General features: G+C 39.0%; 1 protein-coding gene across 1 annotated transcript in view; it reads right to left on the bottom strand.

Moving 5' to 3' along the window:
* TENM3 (teneurin transmembrane protein 3) overlaps positions 1–24,351 on the bottom strand; it is a 1,257,915-nt gene that overhangs the window by 439,366 nt on the left and 794,198 nt on the right. Inside the window, exon 5 of the mRNA XM_027598498.2 lies at positions 10,503–10,809. Within this exon, the coding sequence (XP_027454299.1) occupies positions 10,503–10,734 (232 nt within the window). The 5' untranslated portion in view covers positions 10,735–10,809. The remainder of the gene's footprint in view (positions 1–10,502; positions 10,810–24,351) is intronic.

The following is a 24,351-nucleotide window of genomic DNA, read 5'->3' on the forward strand; positions in this document are numbered from 1 at the left end:
GATTTTCTTAATAGCATTTTCTTTGCTCTGGCTTACTTTATTGTAAGAATAGGGAATATAATACATGTAACAGACAGGCATACAAGTATATGTTAACTGACTATGTTATCGGTAAGGCTTCCGGTCAATAGTAGTCTATTGGTAGTTAAGTTTTGGAGGAGTCAGAAGTTAGACGTGGATTCTCAACTGTGTGGGGTGTCAGGGTCCCCAATACCCACATTGTTCAAGGGTCACCTGGGTATATTTTCCCATGAAAATAAGCCATGATGGAACGTGTAAGTCTATTAAGTTAGCAGTATCTGAGGAACTGGATTAACAGCACAATAGAGCATGACATCCAGCTAAGGAGGCTGTCTCCTTGAAGAAATGTGTTCAGAATTCCAACAGGGAAAACCTCTCATCACCATAGCCTCTTCCATTAATTTTCTGCTTTCCAAGGTGGGAGGAACTCCCCAGGCACACCACTGGTAGTCACGAGGTACACAAATGCTCAGCGCCAGAAGTCAGGATACGAGCTGTATGGTGGCGGGGGGGATCAGCTACCGCCTTTCTCAGACCAACAGGAAAAACAGATCACCTTTCTATGTGTTTACTGACCACTTGAATTTGTTCTTCTGTGAGTCATTTAGTCATGCCATGTTCCCATTGGATTGTCTTTCTGTTTTCAATTTGTAAAAGTTACTCTTAGTGTATTATGTAGAGACCTTACATCTGTCACAGGAATTGTAAACACACGTCCCAATAATAATTTTGCTTATGGCATTTTCATTTACATATCGAAGGTTTTAAATAAGAAAATTAATCATTTAAGCTTTTCTTCCTGGGTTTTCTGTTTCTATTAGAATGGTCTCCCCTATTTTCGAGGTGTACGTGTGGTCTCTGGGGCAGGCTGTGTGGATTCACAACCACTTTTTCCTTGCCTTCCTCTGTTATAAAAGCTGGAAAGCAAAAATAGTAAATGTTCCCTCTTCTCATGCAGCTAAGCATAGCCAAGTATAACAGTTCTGAAAAAAGAGATGTAGGAAGATGTCTCTGGGGAATAAAAAGAAACAGTCCAGAGTAGGGAAGGCCTTCTCCCCTTTGCTTTTATCCTGTTTCAGCCAGGAATATGAAAATGCAGCAAACATCTGGGCCTCCACAGGACAAAGGCCACACGCTAAGGATGGCAGAGCAAACAAAGACAGAAGGAACCTGGGTCCTTGATGGCATCTTCGGACCCTGAACAGTCTACCTCTGGACTTCTTGTTTTGTCAGGAAATAATTAATTGTTAGATGTTTAAGCCATTGTTTGGGGAGCTTCCTGCTACTCTCAGATCAAGTCATTCCTCCTTTATTCTACCTTTCAAATTAACTTCTAGAATTTTTTTTTTTTGCTTTACGTTTTACATTTGTCTTTAATCCATCTTAACTTATTTTTGAATATGCTGAGAGATATGGGTCCAATTTTATATTCTTCCAGATGGATAACCAGTTGTGCCAGCACCATTTATCAAATCCCACTGAATAGAAAAACCATTTTCTGTTTTATGCTAACTTTCCCTATATACTAGGATCTATTTCTGAAATTTTAGTCTTTTGCACTAATTGACTTGTCTTTATTTATGCCAATAGCATATAGATGTGATCACAGTGGCTTCATAGCATTTTAAAAAAAGATATGTTAAGGCCATTTTATCCTCATTATTTGCCTTTTAAATATATTTTTGGCTATTTCCAGATTTATTCCTCCATGTGAATTTTAAGACCCCGTTCTCCAATTAAAAACAAACCTTGACCTCCACACGTTTATTTTGGGAGAAGTGAGAGTCTTATGATATCAATCTTCCCATCTAAAACCATTGCCTGTCTTCCCATTTATTCGGATCTTATTTTATGTCTTCCAATAACATTTCATAGATTCCTTCATATTAGGTCCCATACCACTCTTATAAAATTTATTCCAAAGAGTTTTATAGTGTTTGTTGCTATTGGGATAGGAAGTTTTTTTCTGACTTCCAAATCTAGCCAATTGTTACTTAATAATTACTTAAAAATAGTATTTAACATGCACCGGACATTATTCTAAGCAGTTTACATATATTAACTCATTTCATTCTCAAAAAACTATAGATTGAACAGAGAATTAAGTAATTGGCCCAAGCCAGTTGCTTGGCCAAGATCAGGTCACTTGCCACTTGCCACTTGGCTAATGAATGGCAGATCTGGGGCTCAAACACAGAGCACCTGGATCAGAATCTATACTTTTAACTACTCTGCTACATTACCTATGATGTCTATATATTTATCCTGTATTCCTCCAGGTACCTTGCTTCAAACTATATATTTTTTTAACTTTAGAGATACACAACTTCTGTGTGTACACAATTGATATATAATTAATAGAAGTGCTGATTTTAACTTTTTCCAATATATAAATCAATTATTTTTCTTCTCTTACTGCAATTGCTAAAACATCTAAAACAATTTTGAATTTTGATTGTGGGAGAGTAGGTGAGCCTTTCTCATGTTCCTGATTTTAGTTCAAATGGTCCTAGGATCTCACCAATTAGAATACTGTTTAATTTTTTTTTGATGATCTGATCATCTTATTTATGACTAAGATATTTAAATGTTTTTATTCTTGTTTTACTTAATGAGTTTTATTTTAATAAGGAATGGTTTCTAAATTTTATTTCAAACCTTTTCATCATTTATTGATAAGATAATGTTTTTCCACTTTGATTTATTAATCTAATTATTTTAATAGACTTCCTAACATTGAAAAATCCTCACATTATACCAAGGATTAGTAACTACTCGGTTATTAATTTGGCCTAGAAGATTACCCTTTTCATACATTGCTAGATTCTTACATGCGAACAGTTATATAGACTAATTTTTACACATATATTGAGAAGTAATTTTGTTCTAGATAGACTCTCTTCTGTACTATTTTAATCAAGTTAGTAAGGTTATACCAGCTTCATAATATGAATTTCAGTACTTTCAATCTTTTGGGTGTTTACGTGTGGTGTTAAATGGCTTTTTGAACCTTGGATTGAGCTACACTTTAAAGGTTTTGTAAAATTTACCTAGGAACAGAAATTTCACCAGAAGGAACTCTTTCCTGGGTAATGGTGCCCTTTCAGCAACTTTTCTAATCTCTTCTGAGATAATTGGTCTTGATAAGTTCTCTCCATTGTTTTGAAATAATTTGGGGTCAATCATATTTTGCTAAGAAAAAATAAATTCCTCTAGATTTAAACTGTTGTGTGGAGCAGTCCCTTTTAGTTGTTACACAGTCTTCAGTATCTCTATTTTGTTCTCATTATTTTTTAATTGGGACCATCCAGGGCTTTCTATTTCCTTGGTCTTTTTAAAGAATCAGCTTTTTTGTTTGTTTTTAATTTCAGTTTTGTCTTGATTATCTCCCACCTCCATTTCCTTTGGTTTATTTTTCTGATATTTTACCCATTTTTTAGGATGGATAGCAAATTCCTATTTGTTGGTCTTTATTCTTTAAATATAGTCCTTCACAATATATTTTCCCTATGATTATGGCTTTCTCTGTCTCCTATAAATTTTGAAAGCAGAACTTTCTTTTCCTTGCTTTCCATTGCTTCTTATCAAAATCTAGGGTTGCCATAATCCATGGAAGGAAAGAGTTTTTGTTTATCTTTTGGTTATTTATTTCAAATTTTACTGAATTATATGATCAAACATTTTGACTTATAAAGTCTCTACTTTTCTGATTTTTTTAAATGTTTCTTTTTGGGGCTAAAGGCACAATCGGTTTTTGCAACTATTCTACGGAATTATGAAAATTTGTATCCCTTCCATCTGCTGGTTATAAATGTCTGTACATATATCTTAGCTGAACATTTTTATTAATATTATATAATTGCTCCCTTATTTTTGTCTTTTAGATCTGATGCTGAAGCAGGTGAACCAAAATATCCCCCAATAAATGTATTTTAACAACCATTTTTTTCTAATACTTTTTGCTTTATAAACTTAGCTACTACATTGTTTAATGTGTGCAGTTGAAGAGTATTCATCCTTCTGTCTTTTATCATTTGATTTATGGTCCTCTTTGTCTTGTTTAGTGTTTCTAATAGTAAATTCTGCTGTTCCTAATATTATTACTGCCATTCTTGCTTTCCTTTTGTTTTTGTTGGTATTTACCTGATACTTCTTTATCCATCTCTTTATTCTCAACCATTCTTTTACCATTTTAAGTCCATTTATTATAAATGCCAATAACTTATAAACCAACAGAATAGTTCTGTTTGTGTCAAAATTCAGCATATTTACATTTCATGTAATATGTAATATAGTAGATTTGCCTTCTTTCGTCCTGTTTTATGGTTATTCATGATTGTACTTGTTTCCTCTTTTTCCTTGGAGCAGTTTCTGCTAAATTGATCAGATTGCTATTCATTCCTTTCCCCCTCTTGCTAATTAGGTAGGTCTATTATGCTTTTCTCATTGCTCTAATGATTACCTCCCTTTCCTGACATTCATATTCAAATACATGTTTTTCCTTATTATATGAACGCAAGGTAGCAATTATCTTCCCCCATTAAAACTCTATTCCATGACTGTTTCCCCCTCTCCCTCTTTAGGTGAGATTTTGGAACACGTTTACTTTCCTCCAGCTACTGGATATTGCTGAGATAAGTGATCAGTTTTAGCTCAAGCCTTTTTTTAAAGTCTCCCGTGTAATGCTTCGTATATGTTTCCAGTTGCTCTGCCATCATCATTTGGGAATTATCCACATATGTACTGCAAAGTTGACTGCTCATCACTGTTTCCTCTCCTCTTCATGGGCTGTGATTCTGATTCAGTCGGTACTGCTTTCTTGAATACTTCCTTAGATGGTGTACATTGCTGATACGGTCTTTGCAGGTCCCTAACTATTTTGCACTTTCTCTGAGAGATGAATGATGTCTTCCCTGCATAGAGAATCCCTGGGCTGTGGTTCTTTTCTCTTCGTAGATGGTATTGTATTGTCTTCTACTTTCATTGTTGTAGATGAGAAATTCATCAATCTTGTTTCTTTTTTTATGGTTTTTATTTATTTATTTGACAGATAGAGACAGAGCGAGAGAGGGAACACAAGCAGGGCGAGCGGGAGAGGGAGAAGCAGGCTTCCCACCGAGCAGGGAGCCCGATGCGGGGCTCGATCCCAGGACCCTGGGATCATGACCTGAGCCGAAGGCAGATGCTTAACGACTGAGCCACCCAGGCGCCCCATCTTTTTGTTTCTTTTGTAAGCAACAAGAAAAGTAACTTGTTTTCTCTCCATAGAATCTTATAAAATATCTTTCTCTCAAAAGTCACAAAATTTCTCTAGGATGGGCTTAGGGGTGTGTATATGTGTACACGTGTGTGTTTTCTTTTTAATTTTACCTGGAACTTTGTTTCTTGTTTTGAGTTATTTCTTCTACTTGTTCTTCAAAACTATTAATTTGGATTTCGTCGATGAGTACATACTCTTCTTCAACGAATCTATTACATTTTTTCATTTGTAAATAATGGCTTTCCCCCTCCCCCCGCCCCAGCATTTGGTGGTTATTGTCGATTTTGTTGTTGCTGCCTTTTTCCGTACTTAGATTTCTGTAAGCGCTCTTCTACTTCTTTGTTTGGGTTCAAGTTCTCCTCTTCTATCTCCATTGCTCATTTTCATGAGCAGCTTCCTAATTTGTTTGTCTTGCCTTGCATCCTATTCTACTTCTTGCCTCTTGGGTGCCATTAAGCATGTTGTGGCTTTCCTGGGGTGCTTTAGTAAGTCCTATTAGACTCTAGAGACAAATCTTTCTCCTCCCTGTTTCCTTGCCTGGCACTCTCACAATATCAGAGTGGAGACAATGCATCTGCTTGGGTTCCCCAGCTCCTGAGGGACCAAGAGACAAATCTTTCTCTTCCCTGTTTCCTTGCCTGGCACTCTCACAATATCAGAGTGGAGACAATGCATCTGCTTGGGTTCCCCAGCTCCTGAGGGACCAAGAGACAAATCTTTCTCCTCCCTGTTTCCTTGCCTGGCACTCTCACAATATCGGGGTGGAGACAATGCATCTGCTTGGGTTCCCCAGCTCCTGAGGGACCAAGGACACCAGCTGCTCCCATAAGGCAACCTTCACTCCCGGAAGGACTGTGGAGAGGGAGGTCAGCCTCTGTGGTGCCACGAAGTCACAGCTTTCTTTCTGATCTTCACCCCAGGGCTGCACCCCGATTCTGAGCTCTCATCTGACCCAAAGGGAAAAACTGCCCACATCAGCTTTGTCCTTCAGGGCCCTGTAGAATTCTAGATCTCCCTTGCACCCTAGATCACCGCTCGGCTCGGAGGAGGTAAGGAGTTGGCTAGGGGATGGGCAGATGAGGCATTATTCAATACCCCATCGGGCCGGAATCCTGGACACATAGTTACAGGAAAACCTGGACAACTCCTCTACCGTGCTTTTGTTTCACAAAAGGGGGTTATCCTTGGTAAGGAAGAGTATTTGTAGAAAAGATGGACTCAGGAGGCAGCCCATTAAGGAGGTACAGCAGTGAAAAATCAGGTTCTGTGGGATCTACTACACTTGAACTGGTCTTAGACCAGCAATGTGATGAGGGGAGAAGCCGAAGCCATGTTTATGAGAGCTGGGGGCAGGGGTGCTACTGACAATGACAAGCAGGGAGAGAAGGCAAATCCCAGAGCAGCAGTAAGGAAAAAGGAGAGTTTCTGGGGCCGGAAGCAAGCTGTCAGGGAAGACTTGCGCTGAGCCACACTTAGACATCAACGAGGGCCTATCTTTGTCAACCTGCCCTCCTGCTTCCCTTTCCTACTTTGCAAGTTTATGTTCTGTTTTGATGTCAGGTATGTATAAATACAGACATAATGTTATCTGTTGTTCAAATTTAAAAACGGATAACCTTCCTCCCCATTGCCATTCTATAAATGAAGAGTAAATGGTGGTCTTTTCATTTTAAAATTCTGCAATTCACCACCCAACAGCAATGACTGACTGACTGGTAAATGTTTTTGGGCGAAGACTGTCTCAGAGTTGTTCTTTTCAGGCTCATGGTTCTGGGGAACAAAAGCGTTCTGACTTCCAGACATCACCTTGTTTCAAAAAATCACCCTCATGGCCAACATTCCTTGTTGGAGTTGATAAGCATTTTCGTTTGGTTAAGGACACTACAAACAATGTATATAGTGCAGAGAAAAAAAAAAGATCTCTTATTTTATCACTTCTCTAAAACTGTGGGATGATCTTCTGCAGCTGTTTCGTGAGAAATGTGTCTTAGACCTGACAGGATAAATTCTCTTCAAAGATGAATCAAAGAAAATGGTATCCAAGAATGCAAAACAAGCCATTGTTACCCTAACCCCATCACACCTACAGAGAGTTCCACAACTGCTAAAAGAACAACTATTTCCATCACCTAATAAACCACATGAAGAGACTGAAAAAAAGAGAGAGAGACAGAGAGACCTTAGTGAGATCCAGTCAGATTACACATTATTGTGAAAACGAAATCATCTCCAGCTTTATGGCATCTAAATAGAACATGTAATTAACGAGAGTCACCTGCCAGTCAGGAAAGTCACAAAAAGATGATTAAAATCAAGTTTGATGACAGGCCACAAAATTGGTCAAGAAACATAAAAACATGGTGTTTCTAGATTTGAATTCTCCACGTAATTGCATTAAGAAGGGTCTCTACTTAGCCCTTCTTCTGGCTGGAGCGGCTTTTCCCGTGTCATTCAAAGAATCAGCGGATGGAGAATTGACAAGTTGTTTTAAAACTCCATGGACAAGCTAAATGAGCATGATTCTTTGGAATTGTTTCAAAGATCTCTGGCTACTCGTAGTATTTTTTCATCTTTCATTTTTATTATGTGCATGATGTCAGGAGCTGTGGCAGGAAGCACATTTTGTCAATTAAATAATTAATCCCACAGCATAATAGTCAGTGAGGAAAAATTGACATTTGTCAGGTTCAAAGAAAATGAAAGCCTGGGAGGATTTTGCATTCGGCTTGCTAGAGAAAAACATAATCCGATCGCAGACTCTCCTTAGTCATTGCTCTGCTACATTTACTGCTCCTGCCATACACATTCCCTGTATCAAACCACCGGAGAATCAAAGTATCTGCAACATCACCCTCTCCCTCAACCTCACCCCACCTGGTCACAAAGAATCCTATCAATTTTATTTCCTAAAGATGTCTCCCCATTTCTCTCTATCCACACCAGCCAAACTGGCCAAATTGACACCGCTCAAGCAAAGGGCGATTCTTACACGGAACTGCCCGTTTTCTGCTGTGGTCCCTGCCCAGAGGTTGGAAGCCGAGTGCTAGGGGTGGACCGGCCTGGGTTCGAGTGCCAGCTCAGCTGTGGCCAGCCGTGGGATGTGAGACCTCTCCATCTGGGAGAGAAGGGCGCTACTGGGACCCCCCCCCCAACCACTGCCCACAGATACCCCGTGACTGGGAGGGTTAGCTGATTGTGCACATAACCTGATTAGCGCCCTGCCTGGAGCCTACTAAGGAATCAGCGCATGTTGGCTATAAACAGCAGTACATTCCATTTACGTTTTTAATACGGCCTGATTTATGGACATGTCAGGTGGACTGCAGCACTGTCACACTCTTGCTTTTCCTTTCTCTTCTGCCTTGAAACCTCTTCTCCTTCCTCCATTCAGCAGCTCCTGACAAGGGGCCTCCCTCTGCTCCTTCCTCACTCTGTCTTTCCTCTGCCCCCTTTCCTTCTCCCCTCCTTGGCTGGTGAGAAGCTGAGTAATCGTACTCTTTGGTCCCCTAAGAGCTTCGGTTCCAGGGTCCCCACAGATGGTACCACCATGTCATCCACAACAGTCTGCACTGGATTAGCGCTGCCTAGGAGGTGAAAATTTCAGCTTGCTATTTTTAACCCGTTTAAGCATCCTCTTTGCTGCCAAAACTAAATGCTTGCTTGGGGTGGAGATGAGCCTCCTCCACGCATCACACCACATGTGCGGGTTTTTTTTTCCTTTAATGGTATTCCACAATGTATTTCTTTTTTTCCAAGAGGGCACTAAGCAGTTGTTTTTGTTACAAAAAGCAAGGCTTCACACTGAGTTCAGATTGCATGCATTTCACAGTACCTACGATTTTTTAAATTGGTGAAAAAATGTGCCCTGATAATCTATGTCAGCTGTGTAGACAATATGAAAGAAAATAACTGGGTTGGAAATTATAAGACATTGTACAATGACTTAAAGTCCCTTGACTGACCCAGAGAAGTTATCTCAAACATATGTTTTAGATCTTCCCTTAAAAACTGGATTAAAAAATGTTAAGCTACTTTGTCCCCTTTCATAAACTATGATACTTATAATATTCGTAAGACATGCTTTAGGGGAAAAAAAAATCTCTCTTTAGCAAATCAAATGAGTCTTCTTTGAGGTAAACTGGTTTGGGTGAGTGAACACTGTTTCAATCTAGTTAGGATGGCTCTTTCCACAAGGTAGAGAAGAAAAGAACCATGGCAAATTTCCAAACTTTTGAATGATTTATTGCTTTATTACTTTTTCTTAAATTTGTTCCTGCTCAATATCAAACTGTTAGTCACACTGTTTGTAAGGTGATTGGAAAAGAATGAAGATATTCTTTACATTTGAAGTTCAATTTGTTTTTCCTCATTTCATGATTAAATTAGCTAAGGGATGCTAAGTTCTATGCAAATTGACTAAGCAATACAAATGTAAGAGGATTTCATTTTTATTAGGCGTAATCTTGCCCCCATCTCAAAAATGTATTAGAAGAAACAAAATAGAACTACAGATGCCAAGTTTAAAATAAGCTATTGTCTGAAAGCGTGGAAATTGGTAGGTTTAAGATTGTGAAGTAGTTATAGAAGTCATTATGCCGCGGGTAGAATATGCAGGCAGCAAACAGAGCATAAAAATGTTCAACAAATACATGCGAATGACCAAATCGTCATGGATTATATTATGAGAAGCAAGGATGTTTTAGGTGTAACTGTAACGTTCTAGATTGCCTGCCAGAGAGAAAACTGAACCCTCCCATAGCAGGTTCTTGTCTTTACAGAGAGGTTGCGTGGATCATGAGATTATTCGAATAAGGATTCTTACTTTCTAATGAGGGTAACAGGGCTTTTCTTACCACTGTTCCTTTTCCCTCGCATCAGTTCTAACTGTAGAAACAATGCCTGTGAGCACCTTCATGAGACAGTGAGGGAGCCCAAGAGACGTGGGTGTCCAGTTTATGCACACACAGTGGCCATGTGCAGAATCGCAAAGCTCACACACAAACTGTGTACAGTGATTCTCTACACGTGTCAGTCCCCTTACCTGGAGTCAGTGGGCCTGTAGGTGGCTTTCTACCTTTACTCTGGAATACGATGTGACCATCTCATACCTCAAAAATCTGAATCAGAGTGATAGGCATCAAACTTGGAGGGGGGAGAAAAAGTGACACCTACAAGTTGGCACCATTGGAGCGCGCCATGTTTTATGAGAACCATGACCTACCTTGTCTGGTGTATTCGTCTGCCTCTCTGTGAACCAAATCCTTTACTCTGTTTCCGTAAAGCAGCCGTGAGGAATCATGATCAAAAGCTTTCAAGGTTTCACTGGAACTGTAAGACTTCTGTGTAGGTACCCTACACTCTTCATTGTCCGCTGAGGAATTTGTATACCGCCGTTCTTTCTCTCGTCTGCTCTTGGTCAGCGAGCAGTAAGGCCTACGTTCTTTCACATCCATACTTCATTCCTTCTGGGCGCACATCAGTCCTGCTTGGCACAAATTACACTCAGGGTTCAACTCTCATTGGCCTCTCTGTGAAGATAAAAGGTTTGCATAATGTCAGCATAACATTCATCTAAAAACAGACTGCCTTACATCCTTCTCAATCTGGAAAACGGTGGAAAGTAATATTATCGCCTATCTAGAAAACTCGCTTTCAACAACAAAAAAATGAAAATTTGTGAAATCACTGTAAAATATCCAGTATTACCAGGAAGTGAGGCGTACTTTCTGTTACTGAGAGTTATGGATGCTTGTTTAAGGTATTAGTATTATAACTGATTTTTCACATTAATAAAAAAAATTAAGCCAAGATCAAATTTCACTACAGAAGCCAGCTCAAAGTTGGCCTCAGTATGTTTGTTAAATTTTCCACAATGGGACAATTTTCTCTCACAGCATTTTCTCCATTCACAAATAAATTCCCTTTCTTTTTCTTACAAAAATTATACTATTTTATTTCTTTTGATTTTTTTTAAGATTTTATTTATTTATTTATTTGACAGAGAGAGACACAGCGAGAGAGGGAACACAAGCAGCAGGCTTCCCGCGGAGCAGGGAGCCCGATGCGGGGCTCGATCCCAGGACCCCGGGATCGTGACCTGAGCCGAAGGCAGACGCTCAACAACTGAGCCACCCAGGCGCCCCATCTTTTGATTTTTTTTTTTTAAGGGCAGGAGCAAATTGGGAGCTTCTTGGAAGTGAAATTTTGTCAGATACATTGAACATTTTATTAGTTTTTGCAAAGACTTTTTCTTCTGTTGGCACAATTTCATGTTTTAAGGACCTAAAGGTCTTCAACCATGGAAAAAGCAGATCCTTCTCTCCTACTCCTCTCCTAAAAGTGCATTTTCCTCTCTAGAAAATGAATTTAATCTGTGCTATCCCAGGAGTGCCTGGGTAGCTCAGTCAGTTAAGTGTCGGCCTTGGCCTCAGGTCATGATCCCAGGGTCGTGGGATCGAGTCCCGCATGGGGCTCCCTGCTCAGCGGAGAGTCTGCTTCTCTGCCTCCCCCTACTCCCTGCCTCCCTGCGTGCGGGTGTGTGTGCTCTCTCTCTCAAATAAATACATAAAATCTTAAAAAAAAAAGTGCTATTCTTATTCTTATTTTAAGGCAATTCAAGTGGCTAATTTGATGGTGTAGTTTTTGCAACTGCCAGTAGCAAAATTAAGTTAGAAGGCGCAAGGCGAATTATGTTTCTTTGCTTAGCAACTGTTTTTTCCTGATTTTGCTCAATGGACAGGGGTAAAAGTGACTGGGCCTAAGTAGGGATGGCTGCCCAGGGCTAATCAGCATTTCACTTTTTAAGTTTTTTAAAAGTTTATTTATTTATTTAAGTAATCTCTACACCCGATGTGAGGCTGGAACTCAAGGCCCTGAGATCAAGAGTCACTCTCCTCTGACAGAGCCCCCAGGCACGCCTAATCTGCATTTTAAATGATCCTCTGTTGTCTTTACTCTTTCTCATTTGATCTTTCTCTTAAATCTGAAGGTCCCCAAAGGCCTTCTGTGTTTGCTCCCACTCCACTCCTTCTTTCCTAAATTCACTTTTTATTGGAGTGATTCCATAATCAACTTGAAACAAATGATTTCTGGTGGCCCCAGATCTTCTCTTGGTTCCACATCCTTAGGGCTGTGACTTCTTAGATATTTTCTCCCATGGAGAATCCCTTTCCCAAGGAATCTCTCCCTCTCTCTTGATCTTTGGCTATCATTATACACATCACACCTCTCTTTAAAGTGCTTTCAACATGGCACTGTGGTGCTGACTCTCTCACATCGGCTCAGTTTACATCTATGCTGTCAACAACCCTCTGTTCTGTCTGAGCAACATTATGACTCCTCTACCTTTCACTTTCTAACTTCTGCCTTCCATACAGCTCTAAGGAGAGTGGTGAAATTCTGAGCTGGAATGATCACAGAGTTCCAGAGCCCATGCTTGGAAAATCTGGATGGCTCCTCTTGCTATCTCTTGAACCAAATTGTATCTTCTCCTATCCCTACTGCCCATGAAGGGTTATTTCACATGGGCTTCCACATTTCCCTGGTACCGAACTGAGATGGGCTGTTAAAAGTAGTTGCTATTATTTACCTGGGCTGTTGAAACACATCTTGACTTCCCTACCGTTTTCTGATTTTCCATGAATCTGATTAAATAAGAAAAAATTACATTTTTTCACTGACCCCTTCTGATTCATTACCCCATTATTCTCTTTACAAATTCTTCCAAAAGCTCTTAATAGAAATTGAATTTCTCTTATTGTAGCTCTCCTTTGAGTTTCAGATAATAAATAATTTCAAGATACTGTTAATGGGACATATTTTTATATGACATGTTTAAAATAACACACCAATTCATTCTCTTTATTCCAGGGAAAACAAAGGTTACTTTAGGTCAATATTTATTGAATGACTATTATGTATTCGGCTCTCTTCCACATACTGAAGACATACCATTAAATAAAACAATGTCCCTGCCCTCATGGAGCCTACCTTTTGTGGAGCGGAATCAGGTACATTCTTTCTAATAGAGTGAATGTGTATGTCTGAGTTCAAGAAAAATCTTGTTTCCATAGTGATCTCAATCTCTTTGGAAAAAAGGCTGTATTAACTCTCATAACTAAATGATCATCAAAAAGCTTTCAACTGGCCAGATAAATATCATAATTCATGCATTTTTAGTAACGGAACTTTGGGATTTGAAATTATTACAAAAGTTCCAGTTCTTACCTTGAGTTGACATCTATTTTAAAATAAGTGCTGCTATATATACACGTATGTATGCATTTTTATGCTTTAAAAATGGACTGACTGAAGCAAGAGGAAATTGTTTCTTTGTTTTGTTTTGTTTTTTTCTCCACTGCAATTTTGCTTCAGCTAGTTAGACCAGGCACTGGTAAACTCCAGTACATCAGCCAAATCTGACCCATCACCTGTTTCTGTAAATAAAGCTTTATTGGGACACAGCACAGGTATTTATTTACATGTTGTCCTTGGCCGTGTTCATGCTACAAAGACAGAGTTGAATGGTTGCAACAGAGACTGTAGTGAACTGAATTGTGTTTCCCAAAAAAATACATTGAAGTTTTAACCCTTAATACCTGTCTGTGAATGAGACCTTATGGTCTTCGTAGTGGCAATCAAGTTAAGATGAGGTTATATTGGATTAGGGTGGGTCCTAAATCTAATGACTGCTGTCTTTCTAAGAGATGGGAGAAGGAGATTTGGATACAGAGATGTACAGACAAACAGGAGAGTAGACCATGTGAGGACAGAGATGGGGGTTGAGTGATGCAGTTAAAAGCCAAGGAACACCCAGGGTTGCGAGCCAATGGCAGAAGCTAGGAGAAAGGCATGGAGCAGATTCTTCCCAAGAACTTCAGAGAAAGCATGGCACTGCCCATACCTTCATTTTCATACTTCTTGCCTCCAGAACTGAAAAAATAAACTTCTGTTGTTTTCAGCCACTGAGTTTGTGGTAGTTTGTTACCACAGTCCTAGGAAACCAATGTAGAGACCTGACGGCCTGCAAAGTTTCAACTATTTACTGTCTGGCTCTGACAGAAAAAAATGATCATTCATATTTCCATTCTGTCTTTAATTGGATCTCAGAATGCAAAATGTGTTCTCTATGATACAACCCATGATACAATATGACGATCTTGCAAATTAGATAATAAGCTCTTTAACGTGGTAATACAAATATATATCATCAGTAGTAAAGATGCATCCCTATGCATCTCTATAAACCAATGTTTATAAATCAATAACAATAAAATGTTAATAAATGAGGAATAAAAAGACAATTTTAGGTATTCTTGAGCTTTATAGAATATCTCTAGCACCAAATATATGACTTTTCTTTATTTGTGAAGCAATTTTGAAGTGCCATGATAAATCGAGATATAGTATTCAAATATACCATCAAAGACAAAGACATTTTGATCTTAGCAATTCCAAACAATAAAAAGTCTTTTGCATCTGTCTCTCCATTTTTGTACATAGTTCAAACTCTTCAAGGATTTAATCTACACTGTAATGTTTGCAACCACTGTAATGCTTCTGATGGAAGTCAATGAGTTCAATATGACTTCAAAAGGCAGTTTTCTGCATTATCTTCTGCACTCACAGCTAAGGATTTGAAGGTTAAGAAATGCAGCTGCTTAAGTAGGGCTAAATTGTTGAAGCACTTTGATGGTGATTGCACAGTCCTACACAGGAAAAGCATCACTGTGCACATATTCCACATAAAGCATTTAATGAACAGGATCTTAGCTGCAACGGTGGGCAAGGCATTTGAAAAAATAAGGAAAAACTATTAGAAATAAAGTTGACTAAAAAGTTCTGATTCAACTTGCTACAGCATGTATATAACAATATCAAACGGGTCAAACTCAGTTATTAACCACAGCACACCTCTGGAAAACATAGCTGGTGTTAAAGCAAATTCCATTATTGGGTTATTAATTTTTTCCTCAATTTTTTCTGCAAAGTATTTGATTGACTAAATGAAGAGGCAGGACACCAGATTTAGGGTAATCATATCATCTATTTCAGATATATTAGTTAAACCTGCTTTGAAACTTGGCCACAGAACTTAGCAACAGTCTTATATTGTTTCATAACATGTTCCTAATTCAAAAGAAACATTTTTTAATTATATTTTTAGCATGTAATCTGATTTTAATTGGACTTAGTATATCTTTAAAACCCTTCAGCCAATGATTACAATGTATCAGGCTTATAACAAACATCCCTAGAATCATCTGTACTTCAAAAAGTTCAATGAGCTTATGTGTCTATCTAGCAACTGAAATAAAAACAAATATTCAAGCCCAAAGGATTAAGTAACCTGTTGGTCAAATTCACTCATGCTCCCACTGTTAGTTATTTTCTGTAAGAATTACAAATTCCTGAATGTCACTTTGAATATCTTCTGCACAGATTGTCCTACTACATTTATAATAGTTTGAAAAAGCTCACTCAAAAGAATAAGCGGACTTCAGAAAAACACTAATTTACACAAACATGTTTTAGATTATAGATCTAAATTAAGCTATTTGTACACAATATCAAGAAAATTTTACCTTTTGTTATTCACAATTCATATTTTCCCTAATAAGTTAGTATTTATGATTTATTACCAGTTATGTTAATCAAGCAGTAAGTACAACTTTGCCACACCATAAGAATCTCTAAGTGTTTCCTTTATTGAATAGCCAGATGAATGCCAATTGAGCAGAAGAAGAAATCAATTGCTATTGTTCATTTTAGAGGAAATCTTGTTTCCTGAGACAAATTTACAAATCCAAGAATTAAAACAATTAAGTGCAAAAATAAAATTATATTATGATGAATTTTTTGTAAGCTAAATTCAAGCACAACTAAAATTTGAGCTTACAGTTTTATTTATTTTTAAAGATTTTATTTATTTATTTGAGAGACAGAGTGAGTGAGCGAGAGAGAGAGAGAGAGAGCACAGGGTTGGGGGGGAGGATCAGAAGGAGAAGCAGACTCCCCACTGAGCGGGGAGCCTGACCAGGACTCTAGGATCATGAGCTGAAGGCAGTCACTTAACCAACTGAGCCACCCAGGTGCCCCAAGCTTACAGTTTTAAATAGAAGAATACAAGTGAATTAAGATATCCTGTTTGAAGCACAAAGTTAAAACACAAACAAAATTGTGAGAAGAAATATGGGGAAAGAGGAGTCTACTAGGAGTAATGAAAGTGATGCTTATTGAGAAGCTACAGATACAGAAAAAAATAAATATAATGAATAATTAATTAGTGGTTGAGAAAGTTAAACCAAGGCAAGTTTCTTTCTCTCTCTCTCTCTTTTAAGATTTATTTATTTGAAAGAGAGACAGAGAAAGAGAGAGAAAGAGAGAGTGAGTACAAGTAGGAGAAGGGGCAGAGAGAATCCTCAAGCAGACTCCCTGCTGAGCACCAACACAGGGCTTGAGCTTTACAACCCCGAGATCATGACCTGACCCGAAATCAAGAGTCGGACGCTTAACCAACTGAGCTACCCAGGCGCCCCAAGGCAAGTTTCTTTCTTTAAACATGACATTTGATAACAATAGTAAGTAAGAAAGCTGCATGGAGAAGAACTCTGGAAGATTACAGAGGATCCTTCTTGAGAATTCAGCAGAGTACTGATCAGGACCTGTGTGTGAGACTACAATGGGCCAGAGAACAAGCAATTTGGAAGGATTATAACAGAGTTTCTCAACGTCAACATTACTGACATTTTATATGGAAAAATTCCTTTTTGTTGGGGGCTATCCTACAGTAGGATGTTTAGCAGCACTCTTAGGTCTCTATCCAGTAGGTACCAGTAGCGCTCCCAGTCATGACAATAAAAGATATCTTCAGACATCACCAAATGTCCCATGGGGGGAAACTGCCCTTCTAAAGGACCACCAAATTACAGAAACAGTATCCAGAGCTCACACGATGACAAGAGTAGTGTATAGTCCCACTAGCCAGATTGAAAAAACCACAGAATTTATTAGGTAATGTATTCAGAAAGGTCTTGCCTCAGTTGTGGGGAATAATTTAGCACTAAACTAAACATGGTTTTGCTCTCATTTGAAGCCTTAAAAGACCAGAGAGGCTCAAACTGTTTCCAAATAGCTTAACTATTCCATCACAAAGCTGAAGAATATTATAGGAATGCAAAAATACCCAGCACTCAAGAAGGTAAAATTCACAATGTCTGTCATACAATCAAAGATTTCTAACATGCCAAGAAGCAGGAAAATAATGAGGGGGAAAAAAATCAGTCAACTGAAACTGACTCAGAACTGACACAGGTATTAGGATAGACAAGGACATGAAAACAGCTATTATAACTGAATTACATATGGTCAAGAAATTAAATGGAAACAGAGAAGATATAAAAAGGAGACCCAAGTCAAACTTCTAGAGATGAAACAACTATGTCGGAGATGAGAAATACATTGGATGGGATGAATGGCAGATTCACATTGCCAAAGAGAAGGTAAATGGACTTAAAGATACAGTAAAAGAAACTGAACAAAATGAAGCACAGAGAAAGAGAATAAATATATAAATACGTCATCAGTGAGATATGGGATTACTTTCAGTGATCAACACAGATACAGAGGTAACTGGAGTCCCTGAAGGAAAAAACAGGAAGTGAACAGAAGAAATTTGGAGAAACAATAACTGAAAAATTCTCAAATTCGATAAACCCTATAAGCCTACAGATTCCCAGAAGCTCAGCAAACACCAAGCACAAGAAAGAGAAAGAAAATTATGCCAAGGCATTTGGTTGTAATCAAAATTATACATGTATATGAAAAAAAAAAAACCACAACAACAAACAGTGATAAAGAGAAAGTCTTAAAAGCAGACCCAGAAAAAATACAGAGTTCCTTGTTGGAAGTAACGTGAGCAAGAAGACTAAGTACGGTAACATCTTTAAAATGCTGAAAGGAAAAAAACAAAAAAACAAAAAAACCCCCAAAAACCTGTCATTCTAGAATTCTATACTCAATGAAAATATCTCTCAAAAATAAAGGCAAAATACCTATCTTTTCTAATGTACAAAAGTTGACCACTGGTAGACTCTCATTACAAGAAATGTAAAGGAAGCATTCCAGATGGAAGGAAAAGAACATCAGATAGAAATATGGATCCATGCAAAGGAAAGAACAGCACTCAGACATGGCAGCTATGTGGTTACATGTATGATATTTTTCTTATTATTTAAATCTCTTTTAAAGATAGATGACTGGTTGCATATAAATTGTAACAGTATATTGTGAACTTTATAATAGAGGTATTATAAGTAAAGTATATGGCAACAGCAGTGTAAAGGAAGGGAGGGGAGAAATAGTATACTATTGTAAGGTTTTTATACTATGGAAGCGGCAAAATATCACCTCAAGAGATACTGTGTTATATCAAAGGTGCATACTTTAAACCCTAAAGCAACCACTAAAATAAGAAAACTGAGAGTTGCAGCTAATAAGCCAACAAAAGAAATAATGGAATCATAAAAACTGGAAGCATAAAAAATATGCAACTAATCCAAAGAAGATAGGAGGAGAGGAACAAAGAATATATGCGGCAAAACGAACACAAACAGCAAGTTGACAGACTTAAATCTAACGAGGCCAATAATCACAACAAATGTAAATGGTCTAAACACCCCACATGATGCAAAGATTTTCAGATTGGTTAAAAAAAAGTTATGCGCTGCTTCTAAGTAACATGCTTAAACACAAAGACACAAATAGGTTAAAAGTAAATGGATGGAAGGGGCCCCTGGGTGGCTCAGTCGCTGAGTGTCTGCCTTCGGCTCGGGTCATGATCTCAGGGTCCTGGGATAGAGCCCCACATTGGGTTCTCTGCTCAGCGGGAGGCCTGCTTCTCCCTCCCCCACTCCCCCTGCTTGTGTTCCCTCTCTCGCTGTGTCTCTCTCTGTCAAATAAATAAAATCTTTAAAAAAAAAAGTAAATGGATAGAAAAAGAGGAACCTAAGCGTATCAACAATCATATTAACTATAAAAATAAATGATCTACACACACCAGTTAAAAGGCAGAGAACGTCGGATTGGATGAAAAAGCAAGACAAGCCCAGCTGGAGGAACACTTGGCAGCAATTCAAGAGAATGGGATGGATCTACATGCATTAGTATAAAATTGTGCACAAGGACTAGTGTTCCTTCATTTTTTTATTCACTCATCATACATGTCAAACATGGTGAGAGGCACTGGAAATGTAGAGATGAACAAGCCACAGTCTCTATCCTCTTTCAATATGAGTGGGGAGATGGGGGCGGGGGGGTGTTAAATAATTAATCCCACAAATAAATATGCAATTAAAAGTGTTGGGACGCCTGGGTGGCTCAATCGTTAAGCGTCTGCCTTCGGCTCAGGTCATGATCCCGGGGTCCTGGGATCGAGCCCCGCATCGGGCTCCTTGCTCCGCGGGAAGCCTGCTTCTCCCTCTCCAAACTCCCTCTGCTTGTGTTCCTGCTCTCGCTGTCTCTCTCTCTCTGTCAAATAAATAAATAAAATCTTTAAAAAAAAAAAAGTGTAACAAAAACTGCAAAAAAACCTGCAAGTTTTAAAGAGAGAGAACAGAAAGTGTGGTCTAAATGAGACTGAGAGCCAAAAAAAGACCTTTCTTAAATGACATTTAGTTGGAGGCGCATAGGATCAACAGGATTTAGCCTGGTCAAAAGCACGTGTGTCACAGGAAAGGAGTTGACAGCCTAACAGGCCAGGCTGAGAGAGTAACCTGCTCCGACAAATGCATGCAGGCCAAGAAGAGCTTGCTAGACAAATGCCAACAGGGCTGGGGCACAGTGAGTGAGAAGATGTGAGTCCAGAGGAAACTTGCCAGCCGGGTCTGAGCCTCCTAACATAGGCTCAGCAGCCTCGTCCATAGTGCATCAAAAATGGCCACCACTGCAGAGTTTGAAATGGGCCACTGACACGCTCAATCAGATTTACAGGGTGGAGAGCATGGAAGTCCGGGAAAGAGAATGCTAGCTTGGACTAGGGGACCCGAGAGGACGGTGAAGATTTGGAGAAGCGGACAGATGTGAGAAATAGCCATGGCATCAGCAAGACTTGGGATGGGCTGAAACAAGAGTGAGGAAGAGGGAGGAGCTGAGAAGGACTGGCAGATTGCTGGCTTGAGCATTTGGTGGAGAGGGACGGTTCGGAGACACACAGAGAAGGCCATCCCTCATCACGACTCAATGCACGCTCCCAATTCATTGAAAACATGTATTCAGCAGTAATGTTTGGAAACTAGAAAATACAGATAAGTGCCCCGGCTCCAAAAAAAAATTTACTACCCTCTTCACATTTTCAGACTTTATCTATGTGTGTGTGTACATGTGTTTGTATGAATATATGTGTGTGTCATGTAAATATATACATATAATATATGATCTTGTAACTCATTTCTACTTAACATTGTGAACAGTTTCATGTGAGTAAAAATATATTTATGTCTACTTTAAAAATAACAAATTGGAAGGTTACTGTTTTAAAACTCAAAATTATTCTCCATGCTTTATCTTGGATAGCAAATATGCAAACTTCGAAAATGAAGCAAATAGGAATAATATACTAAAATAGCTACTGAATAAGTGTGAATACCGGGAAATTTCTAATTGGAAAATATATAGAACAGTGCCTTAGGCTATAAGAAAAGTGGCTTAATCCTCAGCAAATCATTAAAAATTCTTTTAAAATTATTTATATAGAGAAGGAAACAGAAACTGGAAATGATCGAAAAAGAAAAAAATAGGGATAATGAGGCTAGTTCACTCAGTAATGTAAAGTAAGAATATTATTCTATGATTTAAAAACAAATAAAGCAATTCACTTGTATAGTTTGAAATTAAAAGTGATTCTGTTTTTCCTATAACAATTATGGACAATAGGAATATAATAGTAATATATATTAATACAGTTATGTGGTCTAGGGTCACAACTGCACCAGGAATGGTAGGGGGAAGGCCCTAATCTCCACACTTCGAACAGATGGGAAAAGGCATTAGGATCCAATAAGGCTGAGCTAAATGCAGCTTTCCTACCTTACAGACCTTGCGGGTAAAGTGTAAATAGTATCTCTCAATTTGACTGCCCACCTGGATATCCATCATCAATTTAAGTATTTTTATGATGTTTTAAACCAGAACCCTGAAAATAGAGGCCACCGCTGTATTCGTCTCTGTTTCAGCATGAGCCAGGCCTCTGAAAATCTTGCCAGCGATCCTGTCTGGTTCAGAGGAAAAATCAAGGGAACAGTTATGTGTCATGTAGATAATACTGTGTTATCCAAATGGCCTCAAGTATACACTGGGTTAAAACCAAAAACAGAAAAACAAAAAACAACCAAAAAGATAACTTTGCTATCACTCGATGTATTGTTCTGATTGAACTGGGTCACAGACTGTCATTCCACCTTCATATGAACATGCTCACCTCAGTGGACACGCCAGCCACAGTTAAATACACAATAAAACCAAGAACTGGCATTTACAGAACATTTTTTTATGCTAGGTATTTTACACATCGTATCTCTACTTTTAACCAGAGCTCATCAAGTTGGGAATGCTATGGAAAACTGGACAAGCTTCTTAAATGAAGAGCTAATATTATTTCCTTAAGTGCTGAGCATATTCCTCTCTTGAAAAGTGGACATAAAAGCTCCTTGATGAATTATTAATTTCAATCTTGATTACTTATTGAGTGCTTAAGATAGGCCAGGTGCTTTACATATATGACCTCACTTAATCCTCACAGCAAGCTTGTTAGCTTGCTAGGTATTTTCACACGAGAGAACAAAGGCCCAGGGAGATTAATTGACTTGTCCAAGGTCACAGACTCTGGAAGTAGCCGAGTGGAATTTGAACGTATTTCAGTGTAATTCCAGACCTGTACTCTTAAAGCACTAGACTGTACTTCCAAACCTTAGAACAAATGGGGGCTTTAAGCGATCATAAAAACAAACAAATTTTTAAAAAGGTAAAACAAACAAAAAACACAGACGAAGAAAGAGAGTAGAGAGAGAGAGAGAAATGACAGCAGAGTTTGACAACCTGTGTCAGGATGCCAACAGATCCAGGATTAAGAAAGTCCATGGAGGCCGCCATGTTGAAAAGACCATGATAAATAATTTGCAGAGATCACAGTGCTGGGGAAGCAAAAGTAAAAGCCAAATGAAATTCACCGGAGGAGTAAGAAAGGTGGAAAATTCAAGACTAACTTGAAAAGATAAAATATATTGCACACATTTTCAAGCCTATCTTCAAGGAAAGACAGTTAAGGAAAAAATAAATGATACCTTCCTGTGGTACTATGTATTCCATAGGAGGACTCAGTCACCATTCCCTTGGCTTGTCTCCCAGCCCCCACGGTTCAGTTCCCAGAGGAGGAGGCTCTCCTACATCACAGCCCACGTGGTCATACGGATTTTTGGGGCAAGTCCTGTATTTCTCTGCATAAACGCTTGCCTCTGACGTTGGTTTCCAGAGGTTGAGGTGAAGCGGACCTGGGTCCTGGGGTCGGGGATCTGCCTTCCGGGGATCTCAGGGATTGGTTGAGGAATGAGCATGGGACCTGACTCAGGCCAATAAGGTTAGCTCAAGGACATGCACTGAAACTCCATGCCTACTCAAAACCAGCAAACGTGCGGTCGCTCGTATGGGAGGATGTAAACGTGGGTCTTGTGTACATTTTTGTCACCATGGGAGAAAGCGTGCCTGCCACTGAAGTCTGCGTAGAAGAAAAGAGACCTCAGAGAGAGCGAGAGAAATACAATTTTGAACCCACAAATTCTTACCCTGGGTGTTCCAACTAAAAAAATCGATACTACCACACCTGGGAGGACAGGGGTTTTGATCAGACAGATCTGGGTTAAAGTCTAGCTGCACAATTTACAACCTATGTGTCTTAGGACCTTGGGCAGGTTACTTAAACTCTCTGAGATGTAGTTTCCTATATTTCATTCTCTAAAAGGCGTATGACAGTATCTTTTTTAGGAAAGGATTATGAAGATGAAATGAGATAAAGTCTTAAAAGCATTTAGCGCTGTGATTGGCATATAATATAATATCTTCTTGATAAGGGCCAGTTATCATAATTAAATTCCAAAACATTGTCCAGTGTCCAAGAATAGTGCCCAGTATGGTTAGGCTTTTCTGAGGAGGCTGGAACAGAGACAGTAAGAGCTCAGTGCTATGAAGTTGAGAGCATGGGGTGATGCTCTCACCGTTGTGAAAATGGTCTTTTGCTAAAAGTTTGAAGGGAATTTGGGGTTTGAATTTTATGAGCTTATTCAAAAATACTATACCATCCAATGAGAAAAAAAAATAATTCCCACACTGGTAATTTCAAAATGACTCCATCTATATTGCTATCCAAATGTTTATGTCTCGGTAGCAGACAGCAGTAGGCTAACACTGGAAAAACTTTCGAGAGGAGCAATGAAACTGATTAAGAGTCACGACTGAAAGAACTATGTGAGGTTTATTTTAGTAACAACTAGGTGGAGACCTGGTAACTACCCACAAGTACTTGGAGAACGAAGGCTTAACTGCGGTTATTCATGCCTCTGTAACCCACAGGCAAAATTACTATAATAAACATATCCTCTGTCTGCTGCCCAGCAGATAGTTTTCATCTCAGTCTGAAAAGCACCAAACCAGCCAAATGGCACCTTCTTCACAGACCCCTGGGGAGTAGGAAATTCTGGGTCAGTGCTGGAGGTGAGATGCAACTTGGCATCTCCCTGTGGAGCGAGGAGGGAGATGTGGACAGAGATTCCCGCGATTCCCGAACCCCACTTCCTCCCTGAAGTGGGGAAGCCCTTGGGGGCGAGGTCAAATCCAGAATTGCTTCAGGGTTTCAAAGTAGTTGCGGGTTCAGTCCTTGTGTCCAGAGTGCCCAGAGAAGTAGGTACACCTTCTTAGCTTGCTATGGATACTGCAGAGGCTGGGTCAGGTCTGGACTCAGCCTCTATGGGTATGGGAAAAAGAACCATCATTTTTTTTTTTTAGTTTTTGAGAGAGAGTGAGCG

This window comes from Zalophus californianus, chromosome 2 (genome assembly GCF_009762305.2).
Source record: "Zalophus californianus isolate mZalCal1 chromosome 2, mZalCal1.pri.v2, whole genome shotgun sequence".
In the NCBI taxonomy this organism is placed as follows: Eukaryota; Metazoa; Chordata; class Mammalia; order Carnivora; family Otariidae; genus Zalophus; species Zalophus californianus.